Source organism: Apodemus sylvaticus, chromosome 4, assembly GCF_947179515.1.
Source record: "Apodemus sylvaticus chromosome 4, mApoSyl1.1, whole genome shotgun sequence".
NCBI classification, from domain to species: Eukaryota; Metazoa; Chordata; class Mammalia; order Rodentia; family Muridae; genus Apodemus; species Apodemus sylvaticus.
Genome location: NC_067475.1, coordinates 68191909 through 68211166, shown reverse-complemented (window position 1 = coordinate 68211166; position 19258 = coordinate 68191909). Strand labels below are relative to the sequence as shown.

The following is a 19258-nucleotide window of genomic DNA, read 5'->3' as shown; positions in this document are numbered from 1 at the left end:
GGAAGCCCTGTCCTAGGCCAAAGTCAGGTTTTTTTTCTTGATGTTTCAGGGTCTCACAGTATAGCCCAGGCTGGCCTTGTGATCCTCCTGCCTCAGCCTCCCAAGTGCTGGGATCACCCATGGCTTTATTTTTGAATAAAAAAAAAAAAAGAAGAAGAAGAAATAAAAAGGGGTTTGACTACTTCTAGGTATGATGAAGGAGAAAGTTTACAAGAGATCCAAAGGAGAGCATAGCCAGAGGCAGCCACATCTGGGAGAGGCAGCCACATCTGGGAGAGGCAGCCACATCTGGGAGAGTCCAGAGTGGTCCTCACCCTGTGAGGAGGGGGAATGGACCAGGAGCAGCAGCCAGGAGGCCAAAGGTACAAAAGGGGCGGGTAGCCAAAATGGTTGCTTATACAGGGAGGGGCAGTCCAGTCTCCTGGGTGTGGCAGCCATACCCATGAAACAGGGACTGAGGGATGCTGGGAGAACCTAGCCTGTCAGGTCCGCCGATCTATTAAGCAGGCACCTCAGCTGTTCTCCCAGGTTTGAAATGTAAGAGTTTTCCTTCCCCTGCTTCCTCACCACCCTCCCCCCTGCACTGGCCCCTCCCCCTGCAGTGTTTGCTACAGTAGAAAAACTGTACTTTTAGGGGAACTTGGTATAGCTATGTTCAGAAAATAGTAGTCACTGAGTAAAAACTCCCTGCAGGCTTCTACTAATGGCCAGCTCAGCCTGTTTGGAGAGGCCAGGACGGGTCGGACGGGGCTGCCTCCATGGGGGCATCTGAAGCCAGAAACTCGGGGACTTTAGGGATCAGGGAAGAGAACCCCGGGGAAGGCTGCTCCCTTCACTTCACCTTTAGCAAGTTATTTACTTTGAAAGAAGCACAGGGATGGGAAGCGGTGGGGGAGGGAGGAGGCCTGGTGAGACATCTCTGAGGAATGTGGCTCTGGCAGGACATCTGGTCCCGCCTCGGCCCCTCCTCCTGCAGTCATAGTCAGGCGGGCCAAGCTCCTAGGATTCTGCCGAGCAAGGGGAGGGGACGAAGTCTCCACTGCGTGCCCCCATGGGACGCATGAAGCGAGCATATAACAGGGAAGTGTGTTAGAGAGCAAGAGAACCTGAAAAGCGATACCCATGCCCCACGCTCACACACAAGCCAGCTTAGCCCTGGACTGAAAAGTCCGGCTGGGTTCCTAGAGACTCCAGGAGGAGGCCGTCCACCCAAACGCCCACCCAGGGACCCGAGCGTGCGTTACAGCTCCTAAACGAGAAAAGCAGCGGCCTCTAGTGGCCAGTGAGCGCTCTGCAGTCCTGGGGTGGGGCAGGATCGCAGGCCACTGGCCAGACTGCTCCAGGTCTGCTGCTCACTTCACAGCCCATGAGGGCCACACCCTCCTCCCATCCCTAAATGCTGCTCCCCTCCCCATGCCACATTCTCGCCCCACACTGCTCAGATGGTGGGTCCCCATGAAGATAACGAAGAGCATGTTTCTTATTTGTCACAATCAACTTTAATAAAAAATAAATTACTTCTGGGGTGGGCTTCATTGTCAGTGAGAAGGGGAGGCTGGGGCCAGGGTGTCTTAGGCTGTCCTTTTCACCCTCGACACAACTGGTCCCTGCTCTGGAGAGGTGTGGTCCTTCCCGGGGAGGAGTGGCCGATGTCCCCTGCTAATTGGGGAGGTGGGGATACAGAGACTAGATAAAGCCAGGGAAAGGAACAGCGGGGCAACGGAGAAGGTGTGCAGCTGAGGATTTGGACACAGAACTGGAACTTCCGGGGGGACACACCCCCTATGTAGCTCAGATTAGTGTGACGTAACCTAGCTTTCTCCCCGTCTCTCGCCAGCCCAGAAAAGCATGAGGGTACAAGCGCTGTCCACTCCCTATTCCTTCTCAGGCTGCTTTTGAGGAGGGGATAAACACACACGGGGGGGCAAACGCCCAGGTAGGCCAGGCTGGGCTTCACCCTGGGCTTCTTGGGCTATCACCCTGTCGGTCTGTCACCCTGGAGGATCCCTCTGGCAAGGCTGGGACCAGGTGAAAAGCCAGAGGATACAGAGAGGGCTAGTCAATGGGTGGCACAAGAAAACCATGAAGAGGTGGTCTCTGGGACCCATTTCAAGCCGGCTCCAGCTGGGACTGCTCCAGGACGTGGGCGCAGGAGCGGCAGCAGGTGGCAGTGTAGTAGGGGTAGACGCAGAGCCGGGCCTGCACCACCAGGGGGCAGTGTGGAGAGCTGTCCTTGCACTGGTCATCTGAGGACAGAGGTCAAGGGCACAAGGCAGGACTGACATCATCGCACTGGAAGGTGGCACCCATTCCCACCAGTCCTTCCCACGTCTGCCCGTATTCCAGCTGCATGCCCTCTACTGGGGTGCTGGGAACTCTTTACCTGGTTGCTGGCTGCAGGGTTGGCTGTTACAGGGCCGCTTCCGGGAAGGTCGCAGGTGAGGAGGACATCGGGAGCTGAGAGTCTGGTTGCCACTGAGGCACTGGACTTCTCTCGTCTGCACGCCTCCCTGACAGGACCGAGAACACTGGGGAGACCACAGCCATCTGATCAGATGTCTACAGTTCTCAGGGCCGCTCCTTCCTCTCTGAGGGACTGAGGTAGAACATTATCCAGGGACATTATAAGATCCCAAATGGAGACGGTCCCCGAGTCCTGCAAGTCTACCGGAAGTGGGTTGTCCTGGGCTGAGAGGGCTTGGCTGAGTGCAGGCCTCTTTGCTAGGGGCCCGTGGAGAGCCAGGCACTCACCGGACTCCAGAGAGTGGAGAACCACCGGTCCTCACAGGCCTGCCCCTGGCAGGGCTGCAGGGCAGGGGGCCTGGGCAGGTGGGAGCAGTTGCTGGGAGGAGTCACGTTGACCTCGGCCCCCAGTTTGGACACACAGATGATGTCTCTGTGCTGTGTGCCAGACCCACATTCTGACGAACACTGTGAGGGAGGGGAAGAGAGGTCACTCTTCAGTTAAAAATGTGGGGTCTTTCCAGGACTGACTTCCGTCCTGTCCCCCATCTCAGGGCCCTCAGCTGACCTCACTCCAGGGCCCAGTGTACCAGCGCCATGTCCTCTCACAGGGCCCTAAACTGCAGGCACGCATATCAGGAGGGCGGCTTCTGAGAGGGCAGCCCTTCTCAGCGCTTCCTGCTTCCGGGTCCCCCTGAAGGGTCTCCCCACTCCTGAGGCAAACCACAGCGCGTCTCTGGATTCCTGTCCCGCACTCCGCTGAGCACTGTTGAGAGGGAGAATGACCTGGTGTTGGGAGGCTGCTGGTGACTGGACCTGAGGTGGGAGGCCCCACATGCCGGAGCTCAGGAATGCCCCTGGTACCAGCCTGGGAGAGGAGGGACAGCTGGGGTCCAGTCTGTTCTCCAACTAGGTATAAAGTTGAGATACTTAAATTTCTGATCCTCTTGCTTCTACCTCTTGGGTGCTGGGGTTACAAGCGTGTGTCCTACCCCTGGTTTATGTGGTGCTGGGAGCAAGGAGGGCCTCATGGCTGCCAGCCAATCGGAGCTTGTCTCACAGCGCCCCTACTGTGTCCGTATACACGATTCTTTTTAAGACAAGGCCTCTTCATGTAGCTTAAGACATCCTGGAGCTGGCTGTGTGGACCAGGCTGCCTGTGTGGACCAGGCTGGCCTCAGACTCAGAGAGATCCTCCTGTTCCTGCCTCCCCGGTGGTGGAATTAAAGACACGCCTGCCAGTCCAGCCAGTGTGTGTGTGTGTGTGTGTGTGTGTGTGTGCGTGCAGGTGCCCAGGTTGGTTCTCTCCTCCCCATGGGGTCCTGGGCCTCACTGATTGTCAGGCCTACCACACAAGGAGTTTCATCTACTGTGCCATCTGGCCAGTCCCCTGCTGCGTTCTGCTTTGTTGCTTTGTATGTATGTGTCTGTGTATACCACGGATGCCCACAGAGGCCAGAAGAGGGTACCAATACTGGTAACGAGATACCAGTGATTGTAAGCCACTTGACGCGGGTACTGAGAACGGAACCCAGATCCTCTGGGAAAGCAGGAAATGCCTATAACCACTGAGCTATCTCTCCAGCACATTTTTTCTTTTTTGTCTGGTTGGATTTTTGTTGGTCATGTTTTTTAGAGGCAAGATCTCTTTTTTTAGCCCTGGCTAGCCTAGAACTCAAACTCACAGAGATCCCCCTGCCTTAGTTGGGATTAAAAGTACTGCCATGCCCAGCCTGTGTTTGTTTATTTGTTTGTTTGTTTGTTTGTTTTTAAGACAGATTGAAGGGTTGGGGGGGGGTAGCACACATCTTTAGTCCCAGCACTTGGGAGGGAGAGGGGGATCTCTTTGAGTTTTAGGACAGCCAGGTTACACAAAGAAATCCCTTCTCAAAACAAACAAACAAACAAACAAAAACCACAAAAGCAGAACAAAAAGGTTCTACGGCAGTTCATGGGACCTGGAACTCACTATGTAGCTCAAGCTAGCCCAGCCTCCCAAGTACTGAAATGATGGGTGTGAATTTAAGTGTTTTCCACTTATCTCTGAGTTCCTAGAACAAAGAAGTGTTGGGCAGGCTGTGACAGCGTGGCCTGGGGTGCAGTCACCAGGGAAGGCAGATTTGCCAGAAGAAGTGTAGTACCCACCTTGGCACTCCAGTCACTGTAGAACCAGGCTGTGGTACAGGGGCCCATGTCACAGGCCTCTCGGCTGGGGGGCGGCGGCGGCCCCGACGCACACTCCTGCCTGCTCACCTCCTGGCCGTTGCTTCCGACACACCGAACCTGCCGGCTCCTCTGACCTCGACCGCAGCGCACAGAGCACTGCAGGGCGAGAGACCCGAGGCCCCGCGTCAGTCAGCCACCCTCCAGCCTTGCTTCTGCAGAGCCAGGGCTTTCCAGACTGAGCGAGCGAGCCGAGCACGGGGCTCCAGGCGTGTCCGGGGGCGTCTGTCCGATTAGGGGTCCGTATAGGTCACGTTTGGAAAGTTTGTGATGCCCAGAAAAAGAGGTGGGAGTTCTTTGGCGCCCACTTCTCACCTGGCTCCAGGGGGAGCTAATCTCCCAGTGGCCACAGAGGTGCAGCTGACAAGGCTGGGTGATGTTGGGCCGGGGGAGATGTCCACAACGCTCTGGAGGCACCGAGGAGCCACCGCCTCCGAATTCCTGTCTGCAGAGCAGCTGGCGGTGCTGGGTGCCAGGGCCGCAGGATCGGCTGCACGATGTCCACTCGCCGGCCTCCCAGCTGTGGGGAGGGCAGGGGCGACCACTGGGACCGCGCAGCGTCTGCGTGTCTGGCTGGGAAGGAGGCTGCCAGGGACCCCTTACAGGCGGCGGGCGCGAACCTTCCTACTGCAATCTCTGCCCGGGAGCCAGCCCGGGCGATGGTTTACCTTAGCCCTCCCTGTGGCCGTACTCACTATGGGGGACACGGGGGTCCGTGGCAGGGTTCAGGGGAAGCTGGGGGTCTGGCCCCCACGGCGCAGCTCTGCTCATCCAACTCCTCTCCTGACTCACGGGAAATGCAGAGGAAAATGGGGCGCCAAACACCTGAAGGGAGTAAGAGGGCAGCGGGTGGGGTGGGGAGGTAGGGAGGCTCGGAGCCCGTCCCAGTGACGCCCCAGACCAGGTCCCATACACCCCGGCCCAGGACATAGAATCGATGTGAAGTGTCACCTCTGCCACAGGATGCGGAACACGTCGAGTGCCCCACTTGCTTCCAGTACCCAGCCGAAGACGCGGCGGCCGCCCGCACTGGAGTCGGAGGAGGCGCCTGGGGAATCCGCACCTGACGCTGGAGGGCGCCTGGGGCCCGCGCCGGGCGCGGCACCGACGGCAGCAGCGGCTCCCCGCTCAGCATCTCTGCAGGGAAGGCCCGATCAGATGCCCCCTGCCCCCCTGGAGCCCCAGCCCTGCCTCACCCTCCCCTTCTGGGTCTGGGGATCCTAGTTTTACCAGGCTGAAGCAGAAGGGGAGGAGGAGGCTTTGTGGAAGGACTCGCTAGGACTGCGGGAGGGGAAGAGAGGACATACTGATAAAAAACGCCGGGGTTGTCCTCTTGAAAGATCATCTGAGGAGGGAGGAGCGCAGTGGTTTGAGTTAACAAGGGGGCTTCTCCGGTTTGATCCGCACTGCTCTGCCCTAAGGGCCCTGCCTCCTTCCCTCCCTAACCATCTAGCTTCCCCACCCCCAGTCCCAGGCTCACATAGACATCCACAGGCTGGGTAGTAGGGCCTTCTGCTGACAGGCTCTCCGCCTTGCCTTCCTCCCGAGGAGGGCGGCTGTACTGGAAGACAGTCCCGATGGCCGCATAGGACCCTGGAGGATCCACAGCCCAGTTCCCGTTGACAATGGAGCGGCCCCCGGGTCCTCGAAGCGCTGGAAGGCCGACGGCTGAGCTGAGCGGTGCTATCGTCTTTGTGCCCAGACGTGAGCACCTCGGCCATCCACCTTCCCCACCCCCACCAGGCGGGGGAGGCCGCCCGCCGGCCCTGTCCGGTTTGGCCTTTGCTGGGCTGGAGAGTGTGTAGAAGGCAGATCAAAGAAAAAGGACGGACCGGGCTTGGGACCCAGGTCCAGCTTCTCACCGAGGTAATTGGAACTGGGTCGGAACTGGGAAATGTGAAGATGGGAGGCCCCCGCGGGGATCCACAGGATCTTCTGATAGCCCAAGGGGCCCCCTCGCTCCGTGAGGTTCCCCGAAACCAGGCGACAGGTAGAACCATCACCCCCGCAGACTCCACAGCCATCCGGACGCCTGCCAGAGCCAAGGATGCCATCACAGCCGGGGCTCTGGGGAGAGTGAGGTGAGGCAGGGGCCACACAAAGCCAGGCAAACCTCACACCCGGCCTGCTGCACTCGGCCCGCAGCTCAAGTCAGGGGGTTCTCCGAGCTCCCGCATCCCCTCCAGGGTCCGAGGAGCCGAGTCTGGCGGGGCCGCCTACAGCCCGGCTTCACTGGGCCGCAGAAACGTTCCCTTTGGCCACCCCAGCCTGGTGTTTTAACTCTTGTGACAATTAAACGAGTGTGTGTGTGTGTCTGAGTGTGTGTGTGTGTATATGTGTGTGAGTGTGTGTGTGTGTGTATGTGTGTGTGTGAGTGTGTGTCTGAGTGTGTGTGTGTATGTGTGTGAGTGTGTGTTTGAGTGTGTGTGTATGTGTGTGTGTGAGTGTGTGTATGTGTGAGTGTGTGTGTATGTGTGAGTGAAAGTGTACATGTGCAAACCAACACCCTCCCTCTTTCCCTCCCTCCCTCCCTCCCTCCCTCCCTCCTTCCCTCCCTCCCTCCCTCCCTCCCTCCCTCCCTCCCTCCTTCCCTCCCTTACCAGGCAGCGTCCAGCCACACAGATGTCTAGGGATCCCGGCTGACACAGGGTCCCATCCTGCACCTTTTCAGTGTGACGGACATAGAATCGGAAGCCACGGGGACGGCAGTTCAGTTCACAGCGCTGGGAGCCCTGAACTACAGGAGGAGATGTAGGGTAGGCAGTTGGCTGGGGGTCCCTCGAGAAGACGCCCCCCAGAGCCCTGACAGCTGTTCCACCTCCACATGTGGGCTTCCTGAAGCTGCCGCGGAAGGGGGAGGAACACTTTCCCAGGCTAAGGGTTGTTTTGTCTTAGGTTTTGTTATGCTACGTGGTCTGGAGTTTATGATTTTGACTGATTCTCCCATTTCACTCTCCTGAAAAAGGGAAAGTTTTGCACCTGGCCATCAAGAAATATTGTTGTTGTTTTGTTTTAGGTGTGTGTAGGATTGGGGTGCTCGCGTGGGAGAAGGAGGTCGTCTTGCAGGAGCGGGTCCTCTCCTGCGATGGGTTCTGGAGACCAAACTCAGGTCCTCAGGCTCGAGGCAAGCTCCGTCACCCGCTGAGCAGTCCTACCATCCCTCAGAAGGGTTTCTGGCGCGTGTGAGCATGAGTTTATAGCTCATGAAGGCTTGTCTTGGTGCGGAGCTGACAGAGCCACAAGTCCAAGTGGACAGACAGTAACTTGGGAGCCCGGGGAGCTAGTGTCCGGCCGGAACCGGTCAGCAGGTCACGTGACGCCCCCTGGCGGATCACAGCGACAGAGCATCTCTAGACCGCTCCCTCTCCCGGCCTGCCTCCCGCCTGCCGGTCCACCCATCAAGAAACCCCTCCCTTAAACCTGAGTTGGCCCTGCCAGGGGGACTAGAAACGGTACCGTCAGTGAAGGGCTCCCACTGGTACAGCTGGCCCATGAATTCCTGGGAGTCGAAGGCGGCACACTGCAGGGCCCTGGGGTCGGGCTGCTCAGGGGGGCAAGGCTGAGGAGGCAGATACACAGGACTCAGAGCTGCACAAGAACCCTGGGGTGTGGGCCACAGCCAGGCTAGGGCTTGGGAACTGGTTGGTTAGGATCATAAAAGAACGTCGAGGCCCCCGCCCTGAAGTCAGAACCACCACCCTCCTGTCCAATGGCAAGATGGGGACTCAGGTCGGGGGACCTGGACAACAGCCCACCTCTTGGCTGCAGGCTCTCATCTCTTCACTGTCCCCAGAACAGTTTGGAATAGGGCTGCTGGGAGCAAAGAGGCTCCAGCGCGGGCTGGGGTCTCTCGTCAGGGGCAGCCAGCCATCTGGGGACCCGCGAGGACTCCCCGGGGGTCTTCGGTGCCTCCTGCTCTGCTGGCTCCGGGTGACAGGAGAGAAAGGACGTGGGTGTGGCTCTGCTCCCTGGGGACTGCTCCAGCTTCCTTGGGAAGTTGGCATTCGCGGCCCGGGGGATCCCTGGAAAGACCTCCTGTCTCCAAAGGAGGAGGTGGATGCAGGGATCCCCGCGTCGGAGGGAGCAGAACTGGCTCTGGGGGGTACTTCTGTCTGGGCAGTCCCAGCCCGTGGCGGTTCAGCTGAGGAAGAACTCGGTCGGGTACGCAGTTCAGGGGGCTGCATGTAGGGGCCGTGGTCTTCAGAGGCGGGTTCTGTGCGCGGAGGCTGGGATGGAAGCGTCTCTTCCCCTGTAGAAGAGTTCTTGTGTTGTCCGGATCTGTGAGGATGCCTGCGGCTCCGGTGCAGAGGCAAGGCAAAAGGCGCTCTCCCATAACCGAACATCCCTGGCTTGATGGCGTCTCGCACCCGGAACCTGGGAGGATGTTAGGCTTAGTCACCTTAGCTGCCTCCCCAGTCTGCGTCCTGGAAGGCTGGCCTGCAGCGCTGAAGCCCCCTTCCATCCCCTCTATGCTGCTCTGCCCTCGGAGCCTCACCTCTGAGCCCCTTGAGGCTCCTGGGTTTCTGCTCTCCCCACTTGAGAAGCAGGACCTCGAAGAGGGCCACCCCTTCCCCGAGACTGCGGCCTATACAGAGACTGGGGATCCCGTGGAGTCTGGGGTCTGGAGCCCTGGCCCCGGGGCCGGTGGGCTTCTGGATGCCTTGGGGGTCGGGGAGGGAGGGACAGGGCTGGGTGTAGTTCACATGTGCGGCTCCTACGCTGCACCCCTACCCCACAGGGCTGGGAGCAGGAGGCCCATTGGCCCCAAGGTCCCCAGAGGCCCTCAGGGACCTGGCCCTCCTCTGATGGTGGTTGATGAGAAGGTCCAAACAGCTACAGAGGAAAAAAGGTCAGAATTAGTGTCTCAAAGGTCAAGGGTTACTAGTTGTCCAAGGTCACATTTACAGGAAGGGCCAAACTCCAGCCTGTTTTGTGTTATTTGACTAAAAGAGGGGGCCAGCGGGGAGACTGGGTGGGCCAAAGGGGCTGAAGTCTCCCAGTGGGAGTGTGGCGCCACCTACAGGGGAGGCCTGGGCACCGTGGAGGGGCCCTGGCAGGAGGATAGCGGTGGTTCATGTCCTGGGCTCACCTCCTGATCCTGGCAGAGCTGAAGGAGAGGCAGGAGCAGCATTACACACAGCCAGAGCCTGCACACCGAGGGGGTGGGGGACATCAGAGGCAGCCAGAGGTGTTACGACATTGCCCGCCCCCACCCAGGCTCACCACACCCTGGCTGCCAGCTTCTCGGGAAGCAGAGGTCCCTTGTCACTTGCTAGGCCCCTTCCAACAATCCCTTCCTGTGAGCGTGTTCTCTCTCTCTCTCTCTCTCTCTCTCTCTCTCTCTCTCTCTGTGTGTGTGTGTGTGGTGGTGTGTGGTATGTGTGTTCTGAGATAGTGTAACAGTTCTGAAAGTCCTGGAACTCACTCTGTAGACCAGGTTGATCTCAAACTCACAAGCATCCACCTGCCTCTGCTTGCATTAAAGGTGTGCACCACCTCAGCCCCTGCTCTGCCCTAACCACTGGAGATAGAGCTGTTCTGTCCACTGCTACCCCTCTTTCTTACCTGCCCAGCCAAGTCTCCACTGCTCTCCCCATGACTGCCCCTGGGCTGGGAGCAGGGGACAGGGTAGCTACTCCGGCATCTGGGCACGGAGGGTGCTCTGAGGACGGAGGAGCATGGTGCTCCCCTGCAGATATCTGGGGGACCGAAGGGCTGTCTCAGCACGCCAGCAGCCTGGAGGGGTGGAGGAGGAATGGCCCACCCCTTTAGGACCTAAGGGTGGGAGCGAAAAGGAACATTGTCTTGGTCATCTGATGAGGAGAGGGTGGGGGTCTGACCTCAGCCCAGTTCAGTCCAATCTCCTCCTCCCTGTGGCCCAAGAAGCAGAGGCTGTGCGTAGGCACCAGGACCCAGAGGAGGCAGGCTATGCCAGGCACCCATGAGGGCCAGCCAGGGTCCCCCCAGCACCAGGACTGGAGGCACAAACCTTAATCCCACAATGGGGATGGGGAACAGGAAGATCAGAAGTTCAAGGTCAGCCTGGTGACATGGGACCTCTATCTCAAAAAAAAAAAAAAAAGAAAGAAAACCAACCTCCTTCCCCTAACAAAACCCAGAAGCCCAAGAACATTGGTTTCTCTCTCGCCTCCCTGCCTTTTCTTCCCCTTTTAACTAAGCTCCTTACAGAGGAACAGTCTCACACAGGCTGCCACAGGCTTTTTTTTTTTTTTTTTTTTTGGTCCAAGGGCTAAACTAAGTGGGTTAATGGCTTCAGCTCTTGAGAAGAGGCTGTGCCTTCTCCTCCCGTGGGTGCCAGCGTCCACGAGGCTCAGGGTCACTTAGTTCATATACAACTAGTTTTCTGCTTTTTATTTTTTTTCTTACAACGCTCAACCAAAATGGCTGGGACACCTAAGGAGAGATGCAGCCACTGCAGCCTCTCCGGCTCTCCTTCCGGTAGCCTGGAATGTCCACCCTTAAGTCTAGCCTAAACACTGGGTAGCAGGGGTCTTCCTGTCCTCGGATCTTCTCTCCCTACCTACCCCTCCTCCTGCCCCTTCCATCCCCTGAGGCCCTGCCTACCCACACCCCTCATCATGACCCTTTTAGCTCTGCTTTCCAGGAAAAACACGGTTTCTGCTGGATCTCAATGGTACCTTGAGAAGAGTCCAAGGATTGCTGGCCAAAGTAGGCCAGCTCAGGGCATGCAAAGGACAGAGAGGCAAAGCTAGGCCCTGCTCCCCTCCCTGGGTCCCCAGGACGTGGGAATTTGAGGAGATCAAATGAGCTGAGCTGAGTTCTTAGGGCTGGAGATGAGGTAGAAGACGCGTCTCTCCTTCTCTCCTCGCTGGGCCAGCCACGGGGTCCACGACTTCCCTGATGGAAGGGCGGCCGTGTTCAACCCACCCATCAGCCCTCTCTGCCTGCCCCGCGAGGCTGGAAGGATGGGAAAGGGTGATGGACACAACCTGTCTCTTCTCCGATGCTGGTCCCCTCCCCACCTCCCTCTGCCCCTCTCTGTCCCCGATGCCTCTCCGTGATCTACCCAGTACACATAATCCCGTCCTGAGCTGGTTTTGGCAGCTCTCTGGAGAAGTGAGGAGTGGGGGGTGACGAGAGCTCCGGGGCCAGGGCCAGGCCTGGCTCCCTCTCTGGAAAAGTCCACCGCACCCTCCCCTGCATAGGGGGGCAGGGGCCGACACCCCCCTCCCTGCACAAATGTCTGCTTGTCCCTTGTTCACACCCAGGGTAAGGAAGACGTGGAGGAGGTTGGAGGTGGGCATCCTAAGTCAGGGGGGACCCTGGCTGAGCACAAGCCCATGCTGCTCCTGGTCACACCCACTTCTGGGCCACTGCCACCAAGGAAAGTGACCTGCAGAGAGCTAACCCTTTCACCAGGTTCACCACGGGCAAAAGAGCCAGTGCGGGGTTGGGGAGAGGGAGGAAGGAGTTAGTAAAGGCTGGGCTAGCAGAGAAGAGATGCAGTCCTGTCAGAATGCCTGGATTTTCACGGGATCCCCCCCAAACTATCCCAACAGGTGTCTTTACCCTCAGCCTCTCACAACAGGCTGAGCTGTGCAAAGAGCACTCACCCGCATCCCTCCCGGTCACCCCGTCCCCGCGTTCCCAGAGTGCAGGCATCGGGGCGCATCTTTCTGAAGCCCCTCAGGGAAGAGCGGGCTGCGCCGGCGTGCAGGGAGGTCCCGGGTATGTTTTCCAACTTCACTATGTGACTTAATAGGAATCTTGGCGCAAGCCCTTGCCCGGGTGATGGGACCCGGAGTCCCAGGACCAGACCCCCTCCCCAGGAATTCGCCTCCGGGTCCGCTGTTCTGAGACAGTCAGAGCCCAGGCGGGGGTCGGGGAGGCTCTACCTTCTCTGCGCCCGCTCTCTCCAGCTGCCTCCGGTGGCGGCCACCGCGGCCCGGAGCCCCGGGACAGCGCGGCCCGCGGCAGGCTCCGCCCCACGCCACCCGTGCCCCGCCCGCCACGCGCCGGCCTCAACCACCCACCCTGGGCGCCCCGGACGGCTAAAGACCTTGCAGCCACGTTGCCGGCACGGTTCCCGCGCCCACCCAGGGGCTCGGGACCCCACCGACTCTGGCAGGGCGGCCTTTGGGTGGAGACTGTCCTCGAAGAACCCGGGCTAGCCGCGGGCCCGGAGCAAGGGGATTTGCAAACTGAGCCCATGTGGCCCTGCGCAAGCTCAGAGCCGCCCAAGCCAAGACCCTCTCCTCCACGCAGCCAATGCCATCGCCTCCGCTTTTCCCATACTGGGCAGTGAACCATGTGGCTCTGATGGCCAGGGACGTCTGTGAGCCTCGGTTTCTTCATCCATAAAATTTTACACCCTGGAGCTTAGCGGAAGGAATGCATGTTGAATTATGAGTCAGACAAATTTGGATTTGAGTTTCAGCTTGAGCGCTTGCCAGCTCTGTGGTCTTTCATGGGCGCTTCAACTTCAGTGCGGGAGGCAGTGTCGCCTGTAGAATGGGAGAATCTGATGTTAGGCTTGGCGATGCATATCCATCTCCATGTGGAAGAGTGACTGAGGCGCGCTGGAGAAGGGATGAAGATGGCTTTCTGGTTTTATGCGTTTTATTCTATTTATATGCCGTTTTGTGGATTGTGTGTCTTTGACACAGGGTCTCTGTAGCCCTGTCTGTCTTGAACTGGGTAGACCAGGCTGGCCTTCAACTCACGGAGATCCACCGGCCATTGCTTACTGCAGTGTTGGGATTAAAGGCCTGCCTGTGCCATGCCTGTCCAACCTCATAACTTCTTCAAAAAACAAAAACATATAGGTTGTTGATGCTAGACTGGTCTACAGGATTAATTCCAGCCAAGGCTGGGCGTGGACGGGAGGGGAGCCCATAGAGGGCATGGCAGTGCATGTTTATACTCTTAGCACTTGGGAGGCTGAGGCAGGAGAGGAGAACGGCTGCGGCTTCATGACCAGCCTGGGAAACCCAGCAAGTTCCGGGGTAAGCTGGGCGATACAGTGAAACCACCTCAGTTTCAACAGCAATGAAATACCCGACCGGCCGGCCGACCGACCGAGCAAGGTTAGAGAGATGGCTCAGCCATCGAAGGCCAGTACCAGTGTCAAAACACTCAAATAGCAACACTGTCTTGCAACCCATAAGACAACAGAGGCCCCTGTACCCCAGGCTTAAGTTTCTTGGATATATCTTGCATTTTGTGCTGAGGGCACACAAGCTAGTTTAAGTCCTTAAGGCTCCAAGTCTAGGGGCCGGGCGGTGGTGGTGCACACCTGTAACCTGTAATCCCAGCCCTCTGGGAGGCAGAGGCAGGCAGATTTCTGAGTTCGAAGCCAGCCTGGTCTACAGAGTGAGTTCCAGGACAGCCAGAGCTACACAGAGAAACTCTGTCTCAAACAAACCAAATCCAAAAAAAAAAAAAAAAAAAAAAAAAAAAGACTAATAAAGGCTCCAAGTCTAGTTTAAACAGACCCTGCCAGAGAGAAATGGGCACTTCGGAGTCGGAGCTCGGAGCTAACTGTGGAAGCAGGGTCTGTCTCAAAGAGAGTGGTGTGTCTATAACTTAGTCCTACGGCTGGGCGGGTGTGTGATTCTGTGCTGAAGCAGAATTTGCCTGCGGGATACTCTGGGTTCTCTTCCCAGCAGTTCCCAGGACTGAACAGGCAAAAAGAGATTGTTATGACAAGGTCCTACCACTGTAGGGCAGGCTGACAGGAAACTTGCTATGTAGCCTAAGCTGACCCCAAATTTGAACTTCTCTTGCTTCAGCCTGAGTCTGGGATTACAGTATTGGGATAATCCAGAATTTTAACCTTATTTGAAAAAAAATTTTTTTTTCTGTGTAGTCCTGGCTGTCCTGGAACTCACTCTGTAGACCAGGCTGGCCTCGAACTCAGAAATCCGCCTGCCTCTGCCTCCCAAGTGCTGGGAGTAAAGGCGTGCGCCACCACTGCCTGGCACTTTATTTGAAATTTAACATGCTTTTTTTTCCCCTCTCAGCAGTTCCTGTTTGGGTTTTGTCTAAACTCCACCCCACACCTACCTGGCAATGGCCAGGTATGCCCCGCCCCAGAGATCTGGCCCACTATAAGAGGGGCTACTTGCCCCTCCTCTCTTTCTTTGCTCACCGCTCTCCCACATACTCTCACCTCTCTGCCCCTGGGGCTCTCCCCCCTCCTCCACATGGTCATGGCCGGCCTCTACTCCCTCCTCTCTCTCTCTCTCTCTCTCTCTCTCTCTCTCTCTCTCTCTCTCTGTCTCTCTCTCTACCTCTCTACCACTAACTCCCATCCCCTATTCTGAATAAACTCTATTCTATACCATGTCTGTGTGTGTGTGGTCCCTCAGGGGCAGAGGTGCCCAGGCAAGGGCCCGCCTGGACACTTTCCCCACGCCGCCTAGCCACACTCACCTAACCCCTATACCCCCCACCTTTAAGCCTCATCATCCTACTGAATCCTTCATCCTAGTAACCCTGAATCCTTCATTAACTCCTTCATTAACTCCTTCAGTTCCTCCCATTCTCTTAGGACAAGCACCTCCACTGGGGTCTCCCTTAATCCTCTTCAGTTCCATGTCTGTGCTCCTGAAGAGTCTGGGAAAGCAATGGGTTAATGTCCCTCTCTGGAGGTGTGGCTTCTCTAAGGACGCTGTGGACACACAGTCCCGACCTAACAGTGTATTTATAGAGCTGTTTTCTCAGGGAAAGCCCCTTAGCTCGGGCCAGGGGGCACAAGGGCGGACGATCAAAGGCAGTCGGCTTCGTGGGGGAGGGGAGGGTTTTTAAACCAGGCAGCTTCCAGCGCTAACCCGGCTATCAGCAGCCCTTACCATCAGGACACCAAGCACAGGACAGGCAGGTTCTACTGCCTGAAGGTGGGAAGGCAGGGGAGGGGGGAGGCGGGAGGAGGGAAGGGCCGCCTTTGACATTTGTATCTGCTGAGAACTGAAGGGCACAATACTCCTTTCCATTAAAAAATGGCTGTGTGCCAGGCAGCGGTGGTGGCGAACGCCTGTAATCCCAGCACTCTGGGAGGCAGAGGCAGAGGCAGGTGGATTTCTGAGTTCGAGGCCATCCTGGACTACAGCGTGAGTTCCAGGACAGCCAGGGCTACACAGAGAAACCCTGTCTCAAAAAAACCAAATTCAAAAAAAAAAAAAAAAAAAAATGGCTGTGTACCAATGAGCTACACAGTTGTCAGCTCCCTGGACTTGGTGGTCTAAGGAACTTTCTGGTGACTCAGCAGCTTAGAAGGGTAAGTTTAAATCTGTGCATCCTGTCTCCAACATCAAAAGGGTTTGGTTTGGTTTGGTTTGGTTTTTATAGACAGATTATATAAGCCTGGGCCTGGTGTTTCTTGCTTGCTATCCCAGGATTTGGGAGCCTGAGGCAGAGGATTGCTCCAAAGCCAGCCTAGGCTACAGAGTGAGTTCCAGGCCAGCCTGGGTTAGAGTGAGACCCTGTCTTTGAAGAACAAGCTAAGAAGATTATTCAAGAAGTAGATGTCCACTCAAAAGCGTCTCTAGGGAAGATGCTAAACTATACTGATCAGACTCTGTTCAAAAAAAGAATGTCCCTCTCTGCTAACTAGTTTTCAGAAGGTGCTCTGTGGGCCGCTGGGGCAGACAACATCAGTGGCCTTCCCAGTGGGGAGGGGAGGACCCAGTGTGGGACCCGTGTCCCTTCATGCTACAATGCCAACATGCCAGGCAAGCTCTGTCTCCATGTACAGTAGCAGGGTAAATAACAGCTCTCTGGTGGGGACCAGAGCCCGGTGCTGTAACTCCGGTGGGAAGCCTGCGCCTTGCCAGGAGACCATAGGCCTTGGGGGGCGCGGGAGCCTGCCTTGTTGTTTTGCTGAATGATCATGCGCAGATCACCTCTGCAGTTTTATGTTGATACCCAGGGACTTGGTTATCTCAGCCTTGGCCAGAGGACCTTGTTTTTGCAGTGGGTGGTTGTCAGGGCCTCGTTGCAGTTGACGCCCAGCTGAAAGGGTTCTGCAAAGAAACTGAGGCCTGGCATCATGAAGAGAGCCTCTGAGAGGCTGTGATGACACCTTGGTGATGCCTGCTGACATCGGAAGACCCTAGCATACTGTCAAAGCCAGGACCATGCTGTGATCACCAACAACAGTGAGGTGGAGTGGAGTCAACCAGAACCCCGAGTGCTACAGAGCTGGAGAAATGACCTAAGCCTTTTGGAGAAGCCCAGAAGCCCAGGTGTGGACCCCAGACATTGGAACAAGAAGCTTTAAAGTTAAAGTTGCTTTGGAGACCCCGAGATGTTAAGGTGCTACCAGAGCTGTGGGACACTTGCTGAGGAAAGCTGCTAACAGGAGTGGAACCGGCACGAGAGGATAAGGCGTGTTCCTGCGGATGCCAGATCTGCTAACAGCGGTCAAGACATGAAAGGAGTCAGAGATCTGAAGAATGCTTTGACGTTTGACATGGAGATGTGGAGTTTGGAGTTTGCCCAGTTGGTTTTTGGTCTTATCTTGGTCCAGTATTTCCTTGCTATGATGTTTTGGAATGGTAATATATAGCCAGTGATGTTGGAGGTCTGGTTCTGCCTTTGATGAGTCTCAGAAGAGACTGAACTTTGAACTTCTAACATTGTTGAGACTGTTATAGACTATGAGGGCTTTGGAAGTTGGACTAAATGTGTTTTTTATTATGCTATGGCCAGGTATGACCACTATAGGCGTGTGTGAACAAGCCCATGGGAGCCAGGGGGTGGGATGTGGTGGTTTGAATATGTATGGCTCAGAGGGGGGCACTATTAGGGGGTGCGGTCTTAGTGAAGTAGGTGTGGTCTTGTTGGAGGAAGTATGTCACTGTGGGGGTGGGCTTTGAGACCCTCCTGCTAGCCAGTCTTCTCCTGTTTGCCTTTGGAAAAAGATGTAGAACTCTCAGCTTCTCCAGTGCCATCCCTGGCAGGCACTGCCACACTTTCTGCCTTGATGGTCATGGGCCTAACCTCTGAACTTGTAAGTCAGCCCCAGTTAAATATGGTTCTTTATAATAGTTGCCTTGGTCATGATATCACTTCACAGCATTGGATACCCTAACTAAGAAAGCCATTGGTGGGGCTGGAGAGATGGCTCAGTGGTTAAGAGCACTGGTTGCTCTTCCAAAAGTCCTGAGTTCAATTCCCAGCAACCACACAGTGGCTCATAGACATCTGTGATGGAATGCTGTGCCCTCTTCTGGTGTGTCTGAAGAGAGTGACAATGTACTGACATCCATTAAACAAACAAACAAATAAATAAAAATAAATAGACAGAAGTTGGTACCAGGAGTGGGGACCTTGTGAGTGCTCAGCCCTACATAAAACACCTGTATTCCCCCAACCAAGACTCAGGAAGATGCCGTCTCCTGCATATGACAGTGACTGTCACAGTCACAAAGTTACAGCATGGCTACTTATACAAGATCAAGCCATCCAAAATTCTGCTATAGATGGTGTGTGTGTGTGCCTGAGGAAGTTACCATGTGGGTGCTGGGAATTGAACCTGTGTCCTCCAGAAGAACAGACACATGCCTCTTGACTGCTGAGCCATCTCTCCAGACCTTTTGTTTTTGTTTTCTGAGGCAGGGACTCACGTAGCTCAGGCTAGTCTTAAGCATGCTAACCTTAAACTAATAATCTTTTACATACAATATATTCTGATCACAGTCCCCCCCCCACTCCTCCAGATCCTTTTCACCTCCCCCACTTGCCCACCTTCATACCTGCTTTCTCTTTCTCTTTCTAAAAACCAACAGGCAAGCAAAAAGCCAGAGAAAAAAAATGAAATACAAAACCAAAAAAACAAAACCAAAGAAAAAGCACAAGGAACAGAGAGACAAAGACCAGAAGAAAAAAACCATAAAAACACAAAACCAGAAAACAATACACACAAACAAAAGACCAGTAAGGCGGAAACAAAGAATTAATGAGCAAGATGAGACAAAGAGTCTACAAAAGTAAATTGAGTTTGTTTTGTGTGGGCCATCTGTTGCTGGGCACAGGGCCTTCTGGTAAGTGTGGTTATCATACCCAGTGAGACTGTATTGGAGAAAACAAATGTTTGCTTTCCAAAGGAGAAGACTGGCTAGCAACAAGGCCACACCAACTTCAATAAGACCGCACCCCCTAATAGTGCTACCCCCTGAGCCAAACATATTCAAACCACCGCATCCCACTCCCTGGCTCCCATGGGTCACACACACACACACACACACACACACACACACACACACACATTTAATTCCAGAACCTGGAGGCAGAAGCAGGAAGATCTCTGAGTTAAAGGTTATCCTGATCTACAGATGGAGTTCCAAGACAGCCAGAGCTACACAGAGAAACCCTGTCTTGAAGAAAAATTAGAGAGAGAGGGGGTGGGGAAGGCAGGAACTTGGCTGAAGAGACTCTCAGGCATCTTGCAGAGGACTTGCATTGAGTTGCCAGCACCCACAGTAGGCACCTTACAGTCTTCTGTGAAACTTTTAACTCTAAGAACTCCAACATCCTCTTCTGGATTCTGTGAGGACCTGGACTCACATGTGAACAAACCCACATTTGC

General features: G+C 55.8%; 1 protein-coding gene across 8 annotated transcripts; it reads right to left on the bottom strand.

Moving 5' to 3' along the window:
• Positions 1-1906: 1906 nt before the first annotated feature.
• On the bottom strand, positions 1907-12935 carry Adamtsl4 (ADAMTS like 4). Of its 8 annotated transcripts, none has more exons than XM_052179759.1 (20): positions 12564-12646; positions 11346-11565; positions 10676-10749; positions 10252-10461; positions 9776-9833; positions 9182-9519; positions 8442-9060; positions 8143-8245; positions 7287-7423; positions 6549-6753; positions 6167-6339; positions 5917-6031; positions 5638-5823; positions 5382-5511; positions 5002-5206; positions 4609-4785; positions 3032-3229; positions 2752-2931; positions 2384-2528; positions 1907-2246 (listed from the first exon to the last, which is right to left on the bottom strand). In XM_052179759.1, the coding sequence occupies exons 4-20, from the start codon at positions 10281-10283 to the stop codon at positions 2110-2112; spliced, it is 3138 nt and encodes a 1045-aa protein (XP_052035719.1). In that variant the 5' UTR covers positions 10284-10461; positions 10676-10749; positions 11346-11565; positions 12564-12646; the 3' UTR covers positions 1907-2109. The 8 variants fall into 8 exon arrangements, with proteins under 8 accessions (XP_052035719.1, XP_052035720.1, XP_052035718.1 ...); XM_052179760.1 differs by having other exon boundaries at positions 10676-10745; XM_052179758.1 differs by lacking the exon at positions 10676-10749.
• Between the last annotated feature and the right edge of the window lie 6323 nt (positions 12936-19258).

Excerpts from the sequence above, each read along its gene's own strand:
- Adamtsl4 (XM_052179762.1), bottom strand. The coding sequence starts at position 10,283 with ATGGGGAGAGCAGTGGAGACTTGGCTGGGCAG. Across the intron at positions 6,032-6,166 it reads CCCAGCCTGTGGATGTCTAT|ATGATCTTTCAAGAGGACAA; the intron begins GTGAGCCTGGGA and ends CTCCCTCCTCAG. Across the intron at positions 2,932-3,031 it reads ACACTGGGCCCTGGAGTGAG|TGTTCGTCAGAATGTGGGTC; the intron begins GTCAGCTGAGGG and ends CCTCCCTCACAG.